The sequence below is a fragment of the Scomber japonicus genome, chromosome 24 (genome assembly GCF_027409825.1).
Source record: "Scomber japonicus isolate fScoJap1 chromosome 24, fScoJap1.pri, whole genome shotgun sequence".
NCBI lineage: Eukaryota > Metazoa > Chordata > Actinopteri > Scombriformes > Scombridae > Scomber > Scomber japonicus.
The window spans coordinates 17,588,972-17,612,914 of NC_070601.1; the positions used below are offsets into that span (position 1 = coordinate 17,588,972).

The window sequence follows — 23,943 nt, forward strand, 5'->3', positions numbered from 1 at the left end:
CTTGCTTGTAAAAAGAAAACAATTGCAACAGAAATGTTGTTTTTGGGGGCAAATTGAGGCAGATGGATAATGAGAATGGCTGCTTGCCTCAGGCTCTGTCAGTCTGAATCCTTCAGTTGTCAGGTTTGGTCTTTTCTTCCTCAGCCCTGACAACTCTGTCCTGCTGTGTTTGCTGCTGGAGATGTGAGAGCGAGGAAACATTAAATCAGTTTTTTGGAGATCAAGCTCAGTCTGTCCAATTCAAATCAATTCAGGGCAGCGGTTGGCATCATGCATGTGTTCTTTAGATGTTGCTGAAAGACACTGAAATCTCTCTTGCTCCGTCTCATTTGTAGTTCAGTCTTCTTGGTGGAAAGTTATTTGCGATACTGCTCTTACAAATCTTTGTGTACCACATTCTGTTGATGTAAATGAGATGAATTATGTATATGAATTAGTGCAGAGCAGCTTACCACCCACACATAAAAGCATTTTGATGTTTCTCTCTTTGTCTCTCAGTTGATGGTTGTGTGAGTAGTGAATGAGAGTTTTCTGACACCTCCAGTGGACAGCTGCCAAAGCCTCATCATTTTATCAGAGGCCATAAAATCAACATCTGGATCTCATGCAAACATAAAGTCCATCAGTAAACGCTGGTTTAATTAACCTCAACTAAAGACCTTTAGAGTCCATTGTGAATATTTGCTTTGCTGCTTTACCTTAATGTTAAGTTATTACCATGGCTGCTTTACCATTGGACCTGAATTGGAGCTCAAAGGGAATCCTGTCAGAAAACTTGCTTTTAACTCCTCGTTTGTTCTATATGTGAAGCCAAAGACATTTTCTAATACTTAAGTGATCATTTGGAGCTAAATGAGTATTTTAAAGCTGTAATGTATTGTATATAAATGTTACTTCAGGTGCTTTCAGAGGTCATTTGCATTGTGTGGAGCGTGATTGATCCACCAGATGTGACGTCAGATCATTGTATGCCAGTTACATTTTATAAAAAGGATTGAAGTAGAAGTGATTCTTAAAATATATATTTTTCATTTTATGTAACAAAAAGTGAAGGTTTCAGTCAAAGCCCATCATTATGTAGAATAATGAACAGGTTACCCAACTAACAGCTATAACCCATTAGGGCAAGAGAGGAAAGATTGTCTTGACATTAAATATAGAGTCTTGCATGTACATTTGAAGAAACCAAACAAAAAAGAGAAACAGCTATATTAATGAACAGCTGTATTAACTGATTAATGGATGGCAGTAATTACAGTAAATAACTATATGACTATATGAATAAATTGTTCTCATAGAAAAAAAAAAAAAAAATTCCATTCTTATTTAAGTCATTTTAGTTTGATTTTTTTAGTTTGATTCATTTTTTAATATTTGGATCATTTTTTAATATTTGGATCAATATTTAGCTCATTGGCTAATCTTCCAGCAGTTCACATTAAACACATTTTAGCATGCAATCATAAATAAATACTTCAGTGCATAATAGTTGACACATATATAGGTCTACATACACACTTAACCTACATACATTGGCACACTGTATGTACCTTCATATACACATATTTATTGACATACCTTCACATATTATACCAATACTCTACAAACCTATTGACAGTACAGTACAATAGTGTGATGATAACTACATTTAAATCTGTCCTCTCTGTCCATGCTTGTCTTGAGTGAGTTATTGTAATCACTTCCATAATGTTAACAGTTCCCATTTCAGTTTTTATTAACATAATGACTTGTATCTCTTAAGGCCCATTTATGCTCAATCTATGTCTGAAAATATAAACGTCCTTTTCAAACAATGTAACCGTCACTGCTCACATACTTCCATGCATCCTTTACGTTGGCATGGATGTTAACCAATACATCCACCAGGGGGCAGCACTGAGTCAAACGTTTATGACAACAGCAAACTCAAAAACAAACATGGCGACTGTGGAGGAGATATTGATAATGTTCCTCTTGCATAAAAGACAAAAAACATATGTTTAAAGTTTCTAACCAGCTCGCACAAGCTTTCCGTATCTGTAAGCTTTATGGAAACGTGCAGAAATATGGACGAAATAAACAGGAAGCACAGACAGAATGCTCCGTCTGTATCTTGGTCCGTATTTAACGTTGAGCATAAATGGACCTTTATTCTCATGTTAACTTGATGTTTATCACATACTAATAATGTTTGTCTTTAATCCTAACTGACTTTTTAATCTTTTGAATTTAATTGAAATGACTGCAATGGAATGTTGTTCCACATGTTCCACTACTCTTGTCCATCCTATTATAATGTGTAGTTCCTTTTTCAAACCTTAACACCATTCTTGCCTTGTTCAGTATGATTTACAGTCTCCTCACACTCTCTGAGCTGCATTGGCTCTCATTGTACACCAATAATTCATGTGACTGCAGATTAGACTATGAGATATTACCTCAAGAGTATCTTTAGATAACCTTTCTGTGGTTTTGTAACTTCGCCAATTAAGTTCATCTTGGACGATGTTGCTCCTCATAACCAGAGCCAACTTTCAGCACTGAAACATCAAGAAGCATGATTTAATATCATAGAAATGAAACTCACCCCTACTAAATATGTGTTTGATGAGGAACAGAACTTTCATTTGTTCACAAGAAAACTTTTACCTTTTAAACAAGGGTATAGTTGTTAATCCTAACCATACTTTAGCCATACTTTATTGCCTTATCCACAATCTTTCTTTTACTGTAATGATACCATAGTTACCAGGTGCTGTTATTCTAGAAAGCAAGAATTTAAAAAAAGGAAACATCTGGAAACAATCTTATTCAAACACATAAGAAAACAAGGGAACCAGTTAGGTTCAGGTTAATATCTGGGAGACTATATTTGCTCTATTTGGTTGCAGAAGTGAAGCCCTCTACAGTACAGCATGTGTAGGTGCACTGCTGCTGTTACACATTCAGATGTAATTCTCTCTTACAGTCTGCATACATGAATAGGCATCAGTGAACAATAATGAAGCACTCCAGTACTTCATGTTGAATTACTAGTCTTGTGCCTCCTCAGTAAAGACATGCAAGGATGCAAAATGAGTGAGTGATTATCGACTGAAAGCACGAGAGTGAGCGAGCATTCATCAAAACTAATTCAGCATTAGTGCTTAGTGATGATCCAAATACAGTCATTATTAAATAATCACATTATAATTATAGCAAAAAGCAGTTATTAATGTAATAAATAGTACAGATCAGTGACACTGCTCAAGTTAGAAGAACACTTGAACACCCAGCAGGAGAGGAAAACAGACCAACATGACAAACATTTTCTTCTAAACACATTAAATAGGTCATAAATGTATTTCTAAAAAAGCATTTCAAGCATTTAGATTTGAATTGTGGAGCTAGGCTTCACAAACTGTGTTTCAAGATTTCTGTGTTCAGGATTTAGTGGGCGGGTCTGAAAATCACTGCTGCGTTAGCATAAACCCGTCCCTGCTGCTGTAGAGGTATAAATACATTCAGCACACACTACTACTACTACAGTCTACAGTTAGCCAGTTAGCTGAGTTAACCACCGAGTTAGCTGCCAAGCTAGTGGCAGAAAGCTCTTAGATGTAGTGTCCATTGGTAGAGGTGGTGACTTTGATTGACAGGTGACACATGGTAGGGGGCGGGATTTCAGCGAACTTGGCGGGCACTCCCACAGTGTTTGGGAGCAGAGAAAGAGACTGATTTTTACACAACTTTGAAGCCTAATTTCATATATTTGGCGATTTTTTTTTAATCATTCAAATTTGGCAGGGTGGTTAACAACACACTTTTCTGTGGTATGTCAAACTCAGAACACATATTTATTCTTACTTTACACAGACTTTAAAAGCCTTGCTCCTTACTCAGTAGCACCCTATCTAGTGAATGTAGGTGGAAGTGTTGAGCCAGATAGACCCATTTCCTGTTCTAACAAGCTGCAAAAAAGAGAAAGAAAGTTGCAGCTGCTCTTTGAGGTGTTAATGTGTTCTTTAAAGTCATTGTCATATTTGTCTATTTTTATCTACAGCAGGTTTTATTTCATCTGCTGCTGGGTTCTGTACAGTCATCTGTACAGAACCCAGCAGAGCTCATTTATACATATTATTACTTATATTGATGTATTTGTAGTTCATATCTGCATATGTGTAAATGGTTAATTGATTATTTTTACTTAAAATATATGTGGATAGCTTAAAATGCAGAAATGTTCATTTATATTATATTTGTAAAATGTGTTAAAAGATGATTTTCAATGTTGCGTTCTAGTAACTGTGCACCTTTAGGGAGGATTAGAGGAGGAGGAGTGTATGGAGAGTGGAGCCTAACAGTTTTTTGTCCTCTCTCCTTTTCATTTCTTACTGTTTGAATCTTTAATAACTTTGGAAAAGGAGAGTAGTAAAATGTATCAAGTAGCCCTGTGGATTTTTTAAATGTGGATTCAGAAGGGGAATTGTTAGAGCACCAAGCTAAGGCTTCATCCTTCAAAAAGCTGCAATGGGTATAATCATAAATCTTTATTTATAATCAAATGTTATGTTTTAAATGATCAATATGAAAAAAACTTGAGAGGTGACAACATTTTCATCCTGGAAATTAAACTCTCAAATGAGAAATTCCTTCACATGATTCATGCATGTAGCAGAACTTTCATTCAATGCAGGCTGCTGGTTTAAAGTTTTATTCCAGTTTAAGCCCAGGCCTAAACTAAGCTGAAATGACTGAATGTTAAAGTCAATGTGAACTGCTTCCAACCAGCAACAAGGCTCAACTCCACAAAGAGGATTTTCTGGATCCAATAACTGAATAACTGACTGATTCTATATGTGAGGATCATTTATCATGCCAATGTTACTGATTACTGGATACACTATCCTTATGAAGATATGTAACCTTAAATGTCACTTTCTAATCTGCAGTGATGATGGAAAGTGAATAAGTCCTGCATCCTTTTCTTGTCTGTTGGCAAATGATGGCATTCCTGTTGGTAGCTCTTCCAGCCATAAGGATGTATATCTTCCTATATAATTCCAATGCTCCAAATATATGAAATTAGGCTTCAAAGTTGTGTAAAACTCATTCTCTTTATCTGCTCCCAAACACTGTGGGAGTGCCCGCCGAGTCTGCTGAAACCCCGCCCCCTACCAAGTGTCACCTGTCAATCAAAGTCACCACCTCTACCAGAAACATGGACGCTATGTCTCAGAGCTTTCTGTGGCTAGCTCAGTGGCTAGCTCAGCGGCTAACTCAGCGGCTTACTCAGCTAACTGGCTAACTGTAGACTGTAGTAGTAGTAGTGTGTGCTGAATGTATTTATACCTCTACAGCAGCAGGGGCGGGTTTATGCTAATGCCGCCACGTGATTTTCAGACCTGCCCACTAAATCCTGAACACAGAAATCTTGAAACAGTTTGTGAAGCCTAGCTCCACAATTCAAATCTAAATGGTTGAAATGCTTTTTACACCTTTTTTAGAAATACATTTATGACCTATTTAATGTGTTTAGAAGAAAATGTCTGAATTCACTTTACATGGTCTTTAAAATATACTACAATTCCTCACAAAAAAGAGAGAAATAAGTTAAAATCTAAAGTAAAGGTGCATGAATAATTCCCAGTAAGACAACCAATGTTTTGATAAACACCACAAATGATTTGTAATGAATTTTTAAAAATGATCACATGAATTGTTAGAAAAAGTTGTTCATGTTCATGTCATTTCACATTTTAATCAGTTGTATTTTAAGGTGTTTTGCAAATAAAATGTAAAGAAGTCACAGGTGAAAACATTTCTCATGTCAAAAAACAAATCAAATTTCAGATGTGCCTTTTCGTAAGCGACACACAGTCATACCCATCACTGTAGAAAAGATGTATGATTCCTCTTTGAGTCCTCCATGAATACAGTAAAGGTTATGTTAGGGCAGGGACAAAGAGAATACATCTTTAAAAAGAGCTGACAGGAATTAGAGCCACTGGGCAGATTTGTGAGAAGACAGACCATTATAATATCAAGCAGCTTAAACTCCACTAACACAGTCTTCACTTCTCATTGCCCAGCAACCCCCCCAAATCACCCCCCCCCCCCTCCCTCTTTGTACACCCCCAACGCCATCATCATTGTGATAACACTGCAGCTGAAACACCGGCCAGGAGGCAACATTAAAAGGAAGAGGAAAAACTTGAAGAGAAGGAGGGGTAGACATGAAATGGGATGGAGAATGTGAAGGGGGGGGGCATATTTTGCAAAGGCAAATTACACAGTCGGATAGCTGTATTATACTATGACTGACTTCAGCAGATGGAAGAGACATTTATGAGAGCAATAATGGTCTGAGCAGCACACAAAACCCCCGCAGAGAGGCATCAAACTCATGCCTTACATGACTTACGTTAAGATATCTGAAAAAGTTTTTGGGTTAAGAACACATCAAAGTCACATTTAAATGTAGTGCTGCTCATGCTTCAGGCATACACACTGTATCTAAGCACACAGTCATTACTGAGGGACAAGGGTGATGTGAAATGTTCTTGTTCATCACAGGATCATTTCTGATGATTTTCTTCCTCACGTTACAGTCAGGTCAAGATTTCATTGTGTTCATTCTGGCTCCACATTTTCATCATATTTGTTCTTTTCATTAGATGTTTGTTAGTTTTGATCAACAAAAACGAGGTATTTCAGTTTCACTTTTGACATCTATTTTTAATTTAGGCCTTCTTAGCATTTTGAGGCTACAGCTCTCACCAGATTTGTTTGGGACTGTAACCATGGTTGCATGTTAACGTTTACTTGTTTATGTATACAGTATCATGTGAAGTAGTGCTTCACAAGTTACATAAAGGCACATGTGTTTCAACATGAAAAAAATCATGATGTAAGCAAATGGTTTTTTTTCAGATATTAAGCAGTTGTATCCCACATTTCACATGTTCATCACATGTCCATCACATGTTCATCACATGTCCATCACATGTTCATCACATGTCAAACACCATTTTATAGATGTAGATCATTTATTGTCATGGCATATAACAAAAACAAAACTATGTTTAGCATTCCCATCCCAGCAGCATGAAATATATATGCTTATATATTACAGATAAATAAATATATAAATATAAGAGTGCAACAGTATATTTGAACATTTCATATATATACCAAATAAATATAATGGATATTTAAAATAAATTCACTTTTGGATTCTCAAATATTTGAGGTGAAATGTAAGACAACAATCAACAGTTCTCATACAAGGCTACGTGTGAAACACATCTCACATCTTCATCACATTACAAACATCATTCATCGGTATAAAGTGGTGATCTTAATTTCACATATGTTTTGGCTGTAGTTCAGTTCCACTTGATTCAAACTATAACTTGTAACAGATTATATCACAATTTTCAGGTCGGATTTGATACTAATGAATTTAATAGGAGAAAAAAAAGAGAATAAGAAGTACAAAAAGTGAGAGTTGTTTTTTAGTTATATATAGATGTGTATTTGTAATAGTTTCAACCATCTTCATGTCTTGTGTAAATCCCATCTGTGCTGTTTTCTATGCTTTCTTTTCAGAAGCTGATCATTTTTATGGCACAGTGACCATTGCAAATGATGAAGTATTTCTCAGAGGTGTAGACTCAGAGTCTCAGAGGAGGAAAAGACCAGATGGAACATGTGCTGAGAACATTTTAGTCAAGAGCTCATCATCTAAATTCTTCCACATAGTGTGTGGGTTACTTTTGGTCTTTTCCTCAAGCCAATTTAAAAAATAAAGTTGGTATTTGATATTTTAAAAAGTTAAAAAGTGTGTAAAGTGAATTCAGACATTTTCTTCTAAACACATTAACTAAGTCATAAATGTATTTCTAAAAAAGGTGTAAAAAGCATTTCAACCATTTACATTTGAATTGTGGAGCTAGGCTTCACAAACTGTGTTTCAACATTTCTGTGTTCAGGATTTAGTGGTCTGAAAATCACGTGGCGGTGATTAGCATAAACCTGCCCCTGCTGCTGTAGAGAGCATGAAAGCTGCATGCTGGGAAAAATAAAAACACGGATTCTACTTATATGGGCATGAGACGGGGACATGGGCGGAAAAGGTTGCAATTGGTTGCGAGGGCTGGATCTCGAGGACATTGGGCAATCAACCTGTCGATCACGACGTAGCCACGCCCTAATGCATACCCTGCTTTATCGTCAAATATAAAATCAGGGAGGCCAAATTTTTACAAATGAACATCATACTGCATTGAAGAAGGCTTTAAACTAGCGATTGAGACCATAAACACATTTTGAAAACGTTTACTGAGGTTAGAAATCAAGTGAGAAGTTGGTGAATTCTCCATTGACTTGTACAGAGACGGAAGTCCTTTTGACACCAAAACGGTCGCCCCCTGGTGGCCTTTTGATAGATATGCAGTTCTAAGTTACTTCCGCGTTGGCCTCATTTCAGAGGACCGGAACTCCCTGCGTGCTACTACTACAGTCTACAGTTAGCCAGTTAGCTGAGCTAGCAGCAGAAAGCTCTCAGACGTAGCGTCCATGTTTCTGGTAGAGGTGGTGACTTTGATTGACAGGTAACACTTGGTAGGAGGCGGGGTTTCAGTGAACTCGGCGGGCACTCCCACAGCGTTTGGGAGCAGAGAAAGAGGCTGATTTTTACAAAACTTTGAAGCCTAATTTCATATATTTGGCGATTTCTTTTTAATCATTCAAATTTGGCAGGGTGGTTAACAATACACTTTTCTGCGGTATGTCAAACTCAGAACACATATTTATTCTTACTTTACACAGACTTTAAGAGTTGAAATTCCTGATAAACTAAGTCATTTTAATAAACCTAGCCCATGATAGCAGCTCATTAGCTGATATCAGTGAACACATTCTTTGTCAAAATAATTACATCAAGTCTAACTCATCAAGATACGTCATTCAGTCTCATCAGGTGAATCAGAAACCCTCTAGAGAACCTTATCTATCCCGCTGAAATCCTCCTAAAAGCTTCTCTCCTTTTCTCTACACTTGACAGACAGCTTCAGAGCAGCTCCGGCCGTATCATAGTGCAGCGCCAAATAGTTTCACAGCTTGAGGACACAAGTGCAAATGTTAGGCCACCTCTGTCTAAATCAAACGCATCTTTATTCCATTCATGCTGCAGACAGTCTCAAAAAAAAAAACAGGCCGCTGCATGAATACTAATAGTAGACGCTCTGCTTTGCAATGCAAATGCACTCAGATAACTTTCAAACTATGAAATAACTGAATGTGCAAATCAGGAAAATAGCAATTAGGTTTGATAAAAATTAATGCGCTCCTGTTAAACATTCATACTTTTTTTTAATGTGGTGAATTACCCAGATTTATTTATCCTAAGGAGGCTAATACCAGACTGAAGGAGAATTATGTCAGTGTGAAATAGAAAATCGCCCGTAGCACAGACAAGACTTCAAAGCGAGCAGAGCTGCTACACCTCAATCCCTAAGAAGTGACAGCGTCCATGCTGCTGGAAGTGAAGTGGACTGAGGGCAGCTGCTGACTCAGTATGGAGTATTTTAAGTCTGTTGTTGGCAGCATGCATATCTTGAGTTTCCTCTTTTGGGCCGTGACAACTTTAACCTCCAGCCCAAATATAGCTTTAAAAAGCCACGGGCGACTTTAAAGAGACACTGAGTTCATGAAGTGAAAGACAAGCAGATATACCAGTTTCTGTATGCAGTACTTTCCTCAGTGTTTGAAATGCTATTTAGAAACCATTTCATATGACCTTTCAGCTTTTCAAGGCACTGTCACACCTGGGCTGCATTGACTGAGTGTGTAATAGCATCTAATATTACACAGAATAAGAAATGGTTGGTTGCAATGTTGACATTTTGGCCTGTGGGTGGCGCTAAAGCAAAAGCCAATAATAATAAGTCTGGTAATATGCTATGTTTTTCTTAATCTACTAACAAGAATTGTATGATATATATATATCCTCTGTGCTGCAGAGCTCCATTGTTGTCCAAATGGTTCATAAAGTCATTCATGAGCTACACTGTTACACTATAGGTGACATTTAATCTTTATTATTATGAACACTTTACTGAACTTTATTGATGTATTTATCAGAACAACACACATGAATTCATATCAGTGTGATGTAAATGTGTCAGATTTAGCCAAAAGGCAAATTTTCATCCACAGTCCTGATGTCTAACAGAAATAAACAGGACATATTAAAAAAACACATGTAAAAGATTATAGTTTAAATGAATGATATTATCTTGGTAAAAAGCATAAAACCATATAAATAAAATATAAATCTGACAACAGGATAAAATGGGAAAACTAATCTCACACTCACAAACACACACACACACAAACACACACACACACACACACACACACACACACACACACACACACACCATCCTGCTATGTTAAATGTGTATTTATCCGCAGCTGAAAATAACCCCAACAAACGCACTATTTCTTCCAGTTTGAATAACATCTGATAAAAACTAGAGTGACCAGCTGTTTAGGAAATTACTGAGTCTAAAAAATTAAAGAACTATATATTTATGAGGGAAGTAAATTACAATAGGGCTTAGAGCTGATAGCAAACAGAGAAGAAAGTCGGACTAATACAGTATATTGTTGGTTTTGGGTCTTTTTATGGAATTTATCAGCAGCCTTATCCCTTAAGCTTCTAAAACAGAGAGGAGTCCCTCTCTGGGGAAGCATAGTGGATTTTTGACTTGATGTGTCAAAGGTCAAAAAGTCACCACAGTGGCCAGCTGTCGTTTTATAGGGGGCCAGTTTAATTAACTCCTAAACTAAGCTCTCATTTTAGCAGAAATGGCTCAGAAAATAAGTTTTACACACAGATTACTGCTTTTATAAAAAATAATGTGCAAAGTAGGACAGTGTGTCATTGAATCTGTCCCCGTGACTGAGCTCATTAGACAACACACTGCAACGACAGCTTCAGTGTCCAGGCAGAAAACCTACAGCACATTATATGGTCTGTTTACTGCATTCTTGTACTGTAGGAAAATAAATACACACAACACTGGCAGAGAAACATTTAACCATCAGAAAAGAAACCAATGACAAAAGAGACACAGAGAGAAGGTGTATCTGATTCACATTACCTGATGTCTTCCTTCTTTCATGGAGGTGAATGGAGTCATATTAAGTAAAGTAGCCTCACCTTTCTTCCTAATGGTAGATGTCAGTGAGGCTTCTATATTATTATTAGATATTATTAGACAGTTAACAGATATTATAACTACAGTTTCACACATTTGAGGAAACTCAATAATAAATGTGTCCACAATTCGAAAAAAAAAAAAAAATCAAATAAGATGCACTTTAGGATGTCCAGGGTGCTGGGACACATGGTCCTGTCCTAGAACTAAGTCTAAAGATAATCTAACATATTTCATGACACACATTTCATGGCTGGCTCAACAAGTTTGGCACATGATTTCAGCACATTTGCCAAATTTTTCATTTCATCTTTAAGTTCAGTCTTTTTACTTTGACTTGTTTTCTGCCTTGTTTGAGGGCAACATACCTGTCTACATGACCCCGCCCCTCCCAACATATTACTGGTTAATGTCCCGGGAGAGCTGCATTTTCATTGGTTGCCTCATGTCAACACTGCAGCCTGTCTTCCCAGCTGTGTCAAGGTGCGCACAGTCAAGTAGAAAGCACCGGAAGCTGCGCAGTTTTAAACACAACGCGTTGGAATTGTTTTAAAAATGATGAGTGGAGTAACTTTTTAGAGTTCAGTTTTAATAATGCCATAGTGTAGAACATATTTATCCTGAACAACAGCATAGAAGCCGCTCATGCACTTTGTTTTACTGATTAAAAGACGTCACGTCAGGTTAGCGTTTGTATTTTGAAAGTGCAGAGCGGAAATGACTTGGACGCTGGTGCTGTATCGCTTCCTGGTTGATGTGGACAGAGGGAGAGCTGCTGGGTGAGGTCTGCTGCTGGAGCTGAGTAAATAATGGGGAAACTCAGTAAATTTGAGGCAGAAAAGCAACGAGATTCGTCGACTTAGCGAGGCTATAAAACTCTCCTGTGTCTCAGGCTAACAGCCGTTCATCCCGGAGCTTCTCTGATGCCGATTCCCGTTCATACCGGCAGTGTTTTGGTGCATCCCTATGGACGTTAACGCTAGCTGCTAACCCGAAGTCGCTAGCACCACAGTGCACCTGTCACGGGCTGCTTTGTCTCTTTCATATCAGTGGTTCACTTTTCTATTATCTATTAGTTCATATAAACATTATCTACTTTTACCGGTTAGTTTCACCAGCGTGGAAGCTGTTACTGTCTCTGAAAACAAAGCCAGACAAAGAGGATGGACTGACAGCAACTCTGCGTCTAGAGATGTATGATAGGAGTTGTGTTTGCGTCCCACTGGATATTTCTAAACCCAAACAGTAAAGTAGTCTCTAAAATACACAATGGCGTCCTCCAAAGCAAAGGTTGGAGTCAACAATGAGACCAACTCCCTGAAAGACAGTAAAAGCAACGCCGGCAGTTCAGCTGGGGAAGCATCACCAAATAACCGGATATATTGCCTTGATGAGCTGGAGACCATCGCTACAGTGGGTGAGTTCAAGTACACATCACTCAGTGCTGGACTGATGGAAAGTAACTCACTGCATTTAGTATTTCCATGTGATGCTACTTTCTACATCTCAGAGGGAAATATTGTACTTTCTACTCCACTACATTTATTTGACAGCTTTAGTTACTTTTCAGATGCAGATTTGACACAATGGATAATATAACAAGTGTTTAAAATACAACACATTGTTAAAGACAATGTGTTGTACAACCTTTTTGTCTTTTGACGTCTTACAAAAAGCAGTGTGTAGTCAGACTCACATTTCAGATGTCTATGAGTTGTTAACAGCTCCACCAAATAGTGATTTTTCCCTCTAAACTTCTCACATGCTTTCATTTCAATAAATGTTCAAATGATCCAATATTTCAGCTAAAGTCAAATATTAGAGAAAAAGTCCAAAAATCTTTCCTCTGTCATTAATCATCCCACCAGCCCTCACATTTGTCTGCTGACCCTCTGGAGGGGCCCCACCCCTAGGTTGGGAACCACTGGACTAAACTAGCTAACTGTATATAAAGTAGTGTAAACTTTTACTGTAATACTCTATCTACATCACTCTTAATACTTATGTACTTTTACTATAGTAGGATTTTCCATGCAGGACTATTACTTGTAATGGAGTACTTTTACATTGCTGTATTGGTATTTTTACTTAGGTACTGAGTTATTCTTCTATTACTGGTCTTCCAGCTACATGAGAGATTGATGTGTGAAATAGAGCAATGATGTAATAATATAGTTAATGTAGTACAGGATCATACATGACAGGGCTAGGTAACCTCAATGTTTTTTAAATAACAACTGAAATGTGTTTGTGGCATCGAGTGTCAGATTATGGTCACATAGAGCTCTATGATTAGACTGTATGAATAATTGATTATTGTGCTGACTAGGTTCACAGTCTTTCAAGTATGTCTTAGAACAGCACTCTAGTGTTCATATGAATGTTGACACTCTAGATTAGTCGTCTTCTCTGTAGCTTTTTCAAATCTCACAGAATCAAAGGTTATGTTTTCGTTTAGGTCGACCAACTGTTCAAAATTCAAAGTGATTCAGTTTACTGTCATCATGTATGACTAAGGAAAGCAACACATCCTGACATCTGGGAAGCTGAAACCATCAAATTATTGTTGTATTTTCTTAATAAAATAACCAAGGTGATTATTTGGTTATGAGAATAGTTGCAGATACATTTTCTAGCAATGTATTGATTAATCAACTAATATGATTGCAGGTCTAATTGCCTCTGTTGATCACAAAAATGTATTAAATGTCATCAAAAATTGTATTGCAAAGTTCATCTGGAGCTACTGTGAGGCTTCAGCAGTCGACTGAACTAGTTCTTGTTAGAATTCCATAGTTCACATTGTATTCCAAGTGATGTGTGTTTTATATAACACAATGAAATGTCCTTGTGGTTTTGACAGAACAATTCACATGGTTGGGTTGGCAGTATATTGGGTGCAACCAACGTACCATAAATAGCTGCATAAATGGAGTTGGACTGATGTCAAAAATAATCAACTCAAACCTGATTGGACCTGTAATACAGAATTTCACCACTAGGTGTTGCATGTGAACATATTGAGAGCGTTAGCGAGTGTTGGTGCCACAGTCAGAACAGCAGAGTGATATTCTTACCTTAACCCCAACTAACCCAATCAATGAAGGCAATAACAGCTAGCCAATCAGAGGCAGAGTATGCCGTGTCTTGCTGGAATCACTGCTGCTACACACTGCACGGCTATGCTATGCTAACAATGCTAGCCATGCTAACTTGCTGTTAGGGATGGGAATCAAGAACTGGTCAAGTTTGGAACTGGTTCCAAATTGTCTGAGCCATGGGGATCATATGCCATCATATGCCTCTGAGCTTATTGATTCCTCTCATTCATACCCCAACGTGTTGACTGGACAGAAAAGGCGGACCTCATCTGTGAGGACAGTGCAGCCTCCAGACTGTTTACAGCGCGACGTGCTTAAAGCAATGGTTCGGCGTAATTTCGACCTAGCGTCATATGCACTATGAGGTCTATCTAATCAGCGCCTCAGCCGTACATTTTCATTTGGTCGCAAAATAGTGGAGTTAGAGCTATTACAGGCTAGTACAGGCGCTAATGGGACCACCAGTGTATCTGGTAAATGACCCCACTAATAATGCCTGGATTGTTATCAAACTTATACAGTAGTACAAATAGGCTCTTTACTCATAAATCGATACATTGGAAAGTTTGTAAGTACACCAGGAGTTTATTAAAATAAACACTTACCTGATGGCTTTTACTCTGCTGCTACTGCTTAAGCTGTAAACATCGTCGAAATATCGCGCGATCACTGAAATACCGTGTGGTCTCGCGAGACACCCTCACAGCACATCTAGAGATCTTCGCGGGATCTTGCGATATTTCGATTCCAGATACACTGTTATCAATTTTAATATTTGACAACTAACATGTGACTGCAGGTAGTTTGACTTGAAACTTTAAAGTCTGTTTAAAGTCAATTCATTAATTTACTTCTAAACATATTATACATGTTGGAAAAAGGTTACAGAAAACAAGTGAAAAGGCTGATAACTATGGATATAGAGCCTTAAACTGTTTCTCATTCTCTCATTTTTCCTGATTTTCTGAGCCTGCAAAAAAGGGCTACTCCGTGACGTAGTGGCGTACCCTTGGTCCCTCCACTACTATATAAGACCGAGAGTCCGCTCTCCTCAGTGGTTAACCTGCCTAGTGGCCAGTTATTGTTACTACATCTAACACTACTACTACTACTACAGTCTACAGTTAGCCTGTTAGCTGAGTTAGCCGCCGAGCTAGCAGGTGAGCTAGCGGCAGAAAGAGCTGTAGCGTCCATGTTTCTGGTAGAGGTGGTGACTTTGATTGACAGGTGACACTTGGTAGGGGGCGGGGATTCAGCCAATTTGGTGGACACGCCCACAGCGTTTGGGAGCAGAGAAAGAGGCTGAGTTTTACACAACTTTGAAGCCTAATTTCATATATTTGGCGATTTTTTTAATCATTCAAATTTGGCAGGGTGGTTAACAACACACTTTTCTGTGGTATGTCAAACTCAGAACACATATTTATTCTTACTTTACACAGACTTATTACACTGATGTATTAAATAAAACATTTGAAATGTATTGTTATCAAGATAAGAGCTCCCGTCATGTCAGAATAACAGTACTTTATCATAAGGCACACTGTTCCAGCTGACCTACTTGATTCTTCATCTAATCATTTAGTACATGTAGTGCAGTCTCCGGTTGTTCCACTGAAATCTAAAAGATATAAAGAGACACACACACACACACACACACACACACACACACACACACACACACACACACATGTTAGATCTGGTTTTTGATCAACTCTTGTATTGGTATGCTGAAATCACAGACATGATACACTCACAATGTTTTATAAACTAGACATTGTCACTGTATGTGTCACCCAGACATGGATAAGGCCTCCTCCTTACCCTCCCTTACTTTACTTGCTCAGTTTTTTGGGGTTTTTGTGGAACCATGATGATGTTATTTGATTCTATAAACTATAATATTTCTGTTTGACAAACTTCAGCCTACAACAAATCCATAAAAGCTCTGTCTGAAAACATTTATTACTTTTAGACTCTGAGAAAGTGTTAAAAAGTTCTGTAACCCTGAACTATCTCTATAACCAACTCACACACATTTAAACTATTCTATGTGATCTGCTTTTGATAAGTAATGTAAGACTTTTGATAATCATTTTAGGGTTAGGGTGCTGGAGGAGACTTTGTATGGAAAACAAAATTTAGTTTCTTAGCTGACATTTTGAGTCCAGCATAAAATATGAATGGTTAGTGTTTAATGTCTGAAGGGCTCTACAAGTTCAAGTTTTCATGTTTTTTGCAGCACTGAAGTTCAGTTTGGAAAGTTCAACTTTAGCATTGGGAGTTACTCATTCATCAGGAACCACATAATAACCCACGGTGCTCAGTTTTGTATACATTCAGTTTCGTGCTGTTGTCATAATGAGCACTCAGTTCTGAAGTGATTGCAGCAGTAGTGCAGTCAGCATGAATAACCTGAACCTCAGGGCTTAGCAAATTCACCGGAAGAGACTGTTAAAAAAGCTGCCTGCAGTCAGAGGAGTGTACGCTGGTCAGTGAATGAGGAGAGTTTTCCTCTCAAGGTTAGTCATGTTTAGTCCATGTTCAGGCAGAAACCTGCTCTGTAGGGAGGAGCTCTGCTAAAAGTTTGAGTCACACCTACATCACAGGATTACACAAGAAATGACTCAGCATGGAGCTTTTATGTCTGTACAAAACAAAACAGAGAATCATCATCTGCAACCGTATCCTTCTGTTCATCTGTTCATTCTTCATTTGGTAGTTTCTGTGTGAGGGTCTATGAAGCTCTGTGAGGGTCTGTCAGGCTCTGTGAGGGTCTGTCAGGCTCTGTGAGGGTCTGTCAGGCTCTGTGAATCTCTGAGGCCACTGTGAAACTCAGTGATGCTCTATGAAGCTGTGTGAGGCTCTGTGAAGCTCTGTTACGCTCTGTGAAGCTCTGTGAAGCTCTGTGGAGCTCTGTGAAGCTCTGTAAGACTCTGAGGTTCTGTGAAGCACTGTGAGGCTCTGTGAAGCTGTGTGAGACTCTGTGAGGCTCTGAGAGGCTCTGTGAAGCTCTGAGACTCTGTGAAGCTCTGTGGAGCTCTGTGAGACTCTGAGGCTCTGTGAAGCTCTGTGAAGCTCTGTGAAGCTCTGTGGAGCTCTGTGAAGCTCTGTGAAGCTCTGTGAGGCTCTGTGAAGCTCTGTGAAGCTCTGTGAAGCTCTGTGGAGCTCTGTGAAGCTCTGTGAGGATCTGTGAAGCTCTGTGAAGCTCTGTGAAGCTCTGTGAGGCTCTGTGAAGCTCTGTGAAGCTCTGTGAAGCTCTGTGAGGATCTGTGAAGCTCTGTGAGGATCTGTGAAGCTCTGTGAGGATCTGTGAAGCTCTGTGGGGATCTGTGAAGTTCTGTGAAGCTCTGTGAGGATCTGTGAAGTTCTGTGAAGCTCTGTGAAGCTCTGTGAGGATCTGTGAAGCTCTGTGAAGCTCTGTGAGGATCTGTGAAGCTCTGTGGGGATCTGTGAAGTTCTGTGAAGCTCTGTGAAGCTCTGTGAGGATCTGTGAAGCTCTGTGAAGCTCTGTGAGGATCTGTGAAGTTCTGTGAAGCTCTGTGAGGATCTGTGAAGCTCTGTGAAGCTCTGTGAAGCTCTGTGAGGATCTGTGAAGTTCTGTGAAGCTCTGTGAGGATCTGTGAAGCTCTGTGAGGATCTGTGAAGCTCTGTGGGGATCTGTGAAGTTCTGTGAAGCTCTGTGAAGCTCTGTGAGGATCTGTGAAGTTCTGTGAAGCTCTGTGAAGCTCTGTGAAGCTCTGTGAAGCTCTGTGAGGATCTGTGAAGCTCTGTGAAGCTCTGTGAAGCTCTGTGACGATCTGTGAAGTTCTGTGAAGCTCTGTGAAGCTCTGTGAGGATCTGTGAAGCTCTGTGAAGCTCTGTGAGGATCTGTGAAGCTCTGTGAAGCTCTGTGAGGATCTGTGAAGCTCTGTGAGGATCTGTGAAGCTCTGTGAGGATCTGTGAAGCTCTGTGAAGCTCTGCTAGAGAAGCAGAGTAGAGGTATTTGCACGGTTTTTCCTATTTCCAAGTTGCACAGAGAAGGAAAACTAGTGTGAAAAAGTCAAAGCTCCAGTAACACTTGTATTATACACAACTTCATTGTCAGACCAACATGTTTGAGCTCAGAGCCTTCATCACATCATCCATCCAACACAGTTCACTTGTTCTGTGTTGATGGAGCTTTGATCAGCTGGTGTAATGGTTAGCATCTTAGGGAGATTTTTGCATTTGCTAATTAGCTCAAAAGATAAAGTACAGCTGAGTCTGAAGGGAGTGCCATGGATTTTTTTAGATATGTGAGTTATAAACTAAATTATTGGACAAATCAAAATTTGGATCTAATAGTCAGTACAGAAGAAAAGATGTAGCTGTGTTCTGTGCTGCTCTTTAATGTCACATACTGTGTTTGTTTTTTTTCTGACATCATGACATCATCTGATAAAATAAACAGAAATAATGACAGTAACTCTGCTGTGATGCAGAATGAGACAAAGATGGATGAACATCCACAAACAATTAGTTATCTAAACTCAGCATGTTTGTTAAACTAGACAGCCTGATCCTGAGGATGTAAAGAGTTAATGACTGGTCAACATTTCATGGCAATCGATCTTCAATTGAGTGGATTCAAAAGGCTGAGTCTATATGTGTTAACTGTATCATTACACCTGCATCAGCACTTATTGGAAGAAACAGCTTCTCTGTGTGCGTGTGCGTGTGTGCATGTGTGTGTGTGCAGGTCTGTTTCTGACTCTCAGCTGGATTTGAATGGTAGCTGTCCTGAGGGGATTTGGGATGCTTGACACAGCAGTCAGTAGATGACTGTTCCCTCTGTGTTTGTGTGTGTGTGTGTGTGTGTGTGTGTGTGTGTGTTTTGCCCTTTCCACTAGCAGAGTCATTGAGCTTCACTTGTGAAATGTTTGTCTTGCACAGATTGAATCTTAAGTTGTGTTTAAACAGGTTTGGTAACAGAGCAGCATGTTATACCAGCCTATCTGAATGATGTCATTTTAATATATACAGTATTTGCTGTGTTATTATTCATTATTATTATTATTATTATTATTATTGATCACAGTAATATTGTTCATTGTGATATCTACTTGTACAACATAGCACCAAAGATTGCTGCACTTATAGTTATGTTTCTTAAAGCCCAAGACACACACACACACACACACACACACACACACACACACACACACACACACACACACACACACACACACACACAATTTACACTGACTTCTATGTGTGTAAGAACAATCATGAATCAGAGAAAATTTAAGAAAACATAATGTCAATTTTATAGATTTTATACGTTTGAAAACAACAGGTGCTTTACACAGAGAGACAGTTACATTCAGATAAACATACAGACATAATACATTCATGATTTCAAGTTGGTATAAATATAGATGTGCAGACAAGCTTCCCACAGTCCACGGGAAAAAAGGAAATGCTACTTTAGATTTGAAACATGATATGAAGACCATTGATTCTATATAAAACTGCTTCTAAATATAAAAGCATCTCAAATAAACAATCTAGTATAATTCATTATTATTCAATGTCAGCTGTCATGCTTTATGTGTGAGATGTCCTTTAATGGAAACATGAGTAATAAATGTGTCAGAGCAGGAACATGAGCATCTTTCAGTCAGCTTGTAACTAAAACAATAAATACATGTTGTTGTTTGGGGACAAATATAGAACCAACAGTGCTGCAGTGTGATCATAAAAAGGCCAGATGGTGGTGGAACAGACAGAGTGATGACATTGCATCCCTCCGACCTTTTTTTTTTTTCATTAATAGTAATAGTTTCATTTCACAGGCAGATTTAACATGCTTTCTGATTTATGATATCATATCACATACTTTACACAAAACATCCAGCTCAATAATATGCATTAAGCTACACGCAGCCAACAAGAGCCTGAGCATAATATGTGTAAGGGAGGTGTGCTGCATCCATCGTGCGCTGTTGGGAGGAAGCGCCTGCATAAAAATCCAATTTGCCGAGCCATTTTGTCTGATGAGAGGGATTTGCTGCCTAAAACAAATCAGCTAAAGCTCTTTATCTGCCCACTGTTGTTTAATTGTCATTGAAATCATGAGGCGACTCTCTTGTGCCATTAGATTTATTTGGTGCAGTCACGTGACCCCCGGAACGTTGCTGGAAGCCCTAGTCCTGTCAGAGCATGTGAATTTAACGGCAACATTCCTGATCTCTACTTGACTTTGTGTTAATGTGACCGGTGTGAATGCATTACTCATAAAAGTTGCATCGCAGCCAGAACAGGAATTTCAGGAGGTGCAAAGCAGGTGGAAGACGAATAAGGAGTGACCTAGTTATATCAGAGAGGTAAATATCAGTTACAGTGCATTACTCTCTCGTCCATTTCTCCGTTCAGTATCATTATCAGCTGCCTTTGTCCCTGCTCGCTTCCTGATAACAACCCCAGCTGAGGAAATACCAAAGAAGCAGCAGTATGATTTATAACTGTGCTGAGTGTGTTTGTCTCCCTCCGTCATGTGTGTGTTCAGACGCTTAAACAATGCCGGCCTTGTGGAGTGGAGTGGAGTGGAGTGGGGGTGAAATGTTACACGGGTTCAGCAGATTGTCACGCAGAGAGGCAGTGGGACAGATAACTGACAGCACCCCCCCCCCCCCCCCGTGATTTTCATGCATTATTTTGGATTTGAAGCTGATTGGAGAGAACAGTTCTGCAACACCTTGGTCGGAACAAAAAGCGTCCTCATTACACTTCAGACAAAGTGCTCCTAGGATGGTCTGACGCCATCCGAAACCCAATTTTCAAATGCAGGATAGTGAGGGAGGCTGATCATCACAGCCACTTTACACTGGTGCACATGAGCAGCAGAAGATTGAACCTCAGCAGTTGCAAACATTGTCTTTCAAGCTACTTTTTTGATTTATTCTACCACCACTACTTCTGTCACTTTCTACGTGAACACATCTTAAAAGTTTGTGTCTGTTTCCCCCATTTGTTAAATTCAACCCATTGAAATGACAATGATTTGCTTCTATTCCATATATCAGTAGGAATATATGTGTATGTTTCCTGCAGCAGCCTTCATTTAACATCACACATGTTCAGTTAGTCGACTGTAAATCTGCAGTGTGGAACTGTTGTGTCCCTCTACTGGCAGTGAGTGTAATTACAGAAACGCTGTTGACGTATTATATGCTGACTGGCTTGTCTCACAGCCAAAAAGTTTGAGCAAAAATCCAAATAAAGGTTATTTGAATAAAGCTCATATTGAGAATTTAAATGATTATTTTGTCACCTGAAAAAAAGTGAGATATTAATACTGCAAGGAGAATTACAGCAGCTTTTTAGCAATGCTTACTACAGCCTGACTGATATATTGGCCAGCTGATAAAAAGTGTGTTCATGTATATTTTCTGTGTATTTAATATTATTGGCCAATATATCCATCCATTTATCTACTTTCTAATATTGGTATCGGCCTCAGCCCCAAAAATCCAGCATCAGTCAGACAACGCATATTTGAAAGTGTTTATGGGTATGAATAGATATGAATGTGTATGTGGTCATGGGTATGGATGAGATGTGTTTGCACTAGTGTACTAGGGTTAAGTGTATATATTTTATATTTTTATGCTACAGTTGGACTGCCCAAATGGAGTTTCATTGTACACTTGCAATGACAATAAAGATCACTTTTGTGCTGAGGGCTGAGCATCCATTGGGAAACAGAACATTAGGTAAAAAAATGTGCTTTTATCATGCTGAGTGAAGACAAAGTGCTCGTATTACTTACCAATCATCATTCTCTGCACACATCCTCAGCTGCATTTATCCAACACTTGAGTCATTCTGTGTTCACTGGTCATCTTTAGTTTGCTTTAAACTGCAGGTGCACATTCTGTTTGAAGGAATGGTGTTATTAAATAAAAATGACTAAAATGAGGCTGGTTAGTGTTGTACTGTTAATGCCATGCAGTGAACAGGATTGTTGAGATAGATTTTGTCCGTTGGCAGTTCCAATAAAGTTTATCCAAACAAGACGGCTGCATACTCAACAACTGATATGGCAGAAATTTAGCCAACCAATTTAATACCACTACATTTCTGTTGTTGTGATAAATCCATTTCATTTCATCTCCTCACCTAAAAACAGCTCTGACCTGATGTTTCTTTATAAAAGCCTCAATGTATACTCAATGAAAACCTCTAAATAATCCCAGTGTTACTGATTACTGATGCTCTCATAACTCCTGGAAAGTTTGACACTATGAGGATATTTGTCTTTTACCTGACAGCAACGGTGTATTGCTGTTTCTGTGTTGTCGTGGCAACACCAATAGGCCTGAGACAAAGGTTCATTGTAGGTAAAGCAGAGGGAGGAGACAGCCAGCATGTCATTAGGAAGTAAAAACAGCTCCATGTGTGACTCAGAGCAGCTGTTACATCACAGATTGTCTTCACGTACTTATTGTCTTCACACTGCTGCTCTGTAGGAGAGAAACAGCAGATATCAGGACGACCATCACTGCACCCCTCCTCCTGCTGCCTCACCATCCTGCTCTGAATACCAGCACACATAGTCTGCAAGCCTTTAAATATCTTTCAAGTCAAATTAACATAGAAGTTATCCATCATGTTTCTTTGATAGCTCGTGGTTTCCCCTAGCAACAGACAAAAAAATAGACGTGTCAGACTTGGCAGCAGTGATAGTGTTATTATGTTTAGATCATATCAGATTAAAGATGGTGATCTTGTCATGAACACAAAGAGAGTTTTTCACCAAATAAACAACTACTCTGCAAAGACAGAAACTAGAAGTAAACTTTCATCTGTTGCCTGGAGGGTTACAGTTTACTGGAAGTTACAGCCTGTCTTCAATCAATAAATCAATCAATCAATCAATCAATCAATCAATCAATCTTTATTTGTATAGTGCCAAATCACAACAAAGTCATCTCAAGGCACTTTACACATAGAGCAGGTCTAAATCATAAACTGTATATAAGAAATGGACGTAACATCCGTGACGTCACCCATTGGTTTGTGGACTGCTGCTCGGAAGCCAATAGTATCGAATCTAGGCAGCGCCATCTTGAAAATTTCAGGTGCATGCTGGGAAAAATAAAAACATGGATTCTACTTATATGGGCATGAGGCGGAGTCATGGACGGACGTATGGGCGGGACCAACGGCGGAGCGGGGAGGCTGCGATTGGTTGCGAGGGCTGGATCTCAAGGACATTGGTCAATCAACCTGTCAATCACCACGTAGCCACGTAGCCTGCTTTATCGTCAAATATAAAATCAGAGAGGCCAAAATTTCACAAATGAACATCAGACTGCATTGAAGAAGGCTTTAAACTAGCGATTGAGACCATAAACACATTTTGAAAATGTTTACTGAGGTTAGAAATCAAGTGAGAAGTTGGTGAATTCTCCATTGACTTGTATAGAGACGGTCGCCCCCTGGTGGCCTTTTGATAGAATGCAGCTCTAAGTTACTTCCGCATTGGCTTCTTTTCAGAGGACAGGAACTCCCCGCCTGGTCTAAACCAAACTCTTCAGGTTTTAATAATTAAGTCATTAAAGAATAGTAAGCAGATACTGTGTCTCAAATCACATACTTATGCTAGTAC

At 38.9% G+C, this 23,943-nt stretch overlaps 1 protein-coding gene across 1 annotated transcript in view; it reads left to right on the forward strand.

Annotated features, from left to right (window-relative positions):
• Nucleotides 1-11,994: 11,994 nt before the first annotated feature.
• Nucleotides 11,995-23,943, forward strand: part of prkx (protein kinase X-linked) — a 48,884-nt gene continuing 36,935 nt past the window's right edge. The window contains exon 1 of the mRNA XM_053314715.1: nt 11,995-12,624. Coding sequence (XP_053170690.1) covers nt 12,477-12,624 — 148 coding nt within the window. The 5' untranslated portion in view covers nt 11,995-12,476. The remainder of the gene's footprint in view (nt 12,625-23,943) is intronic.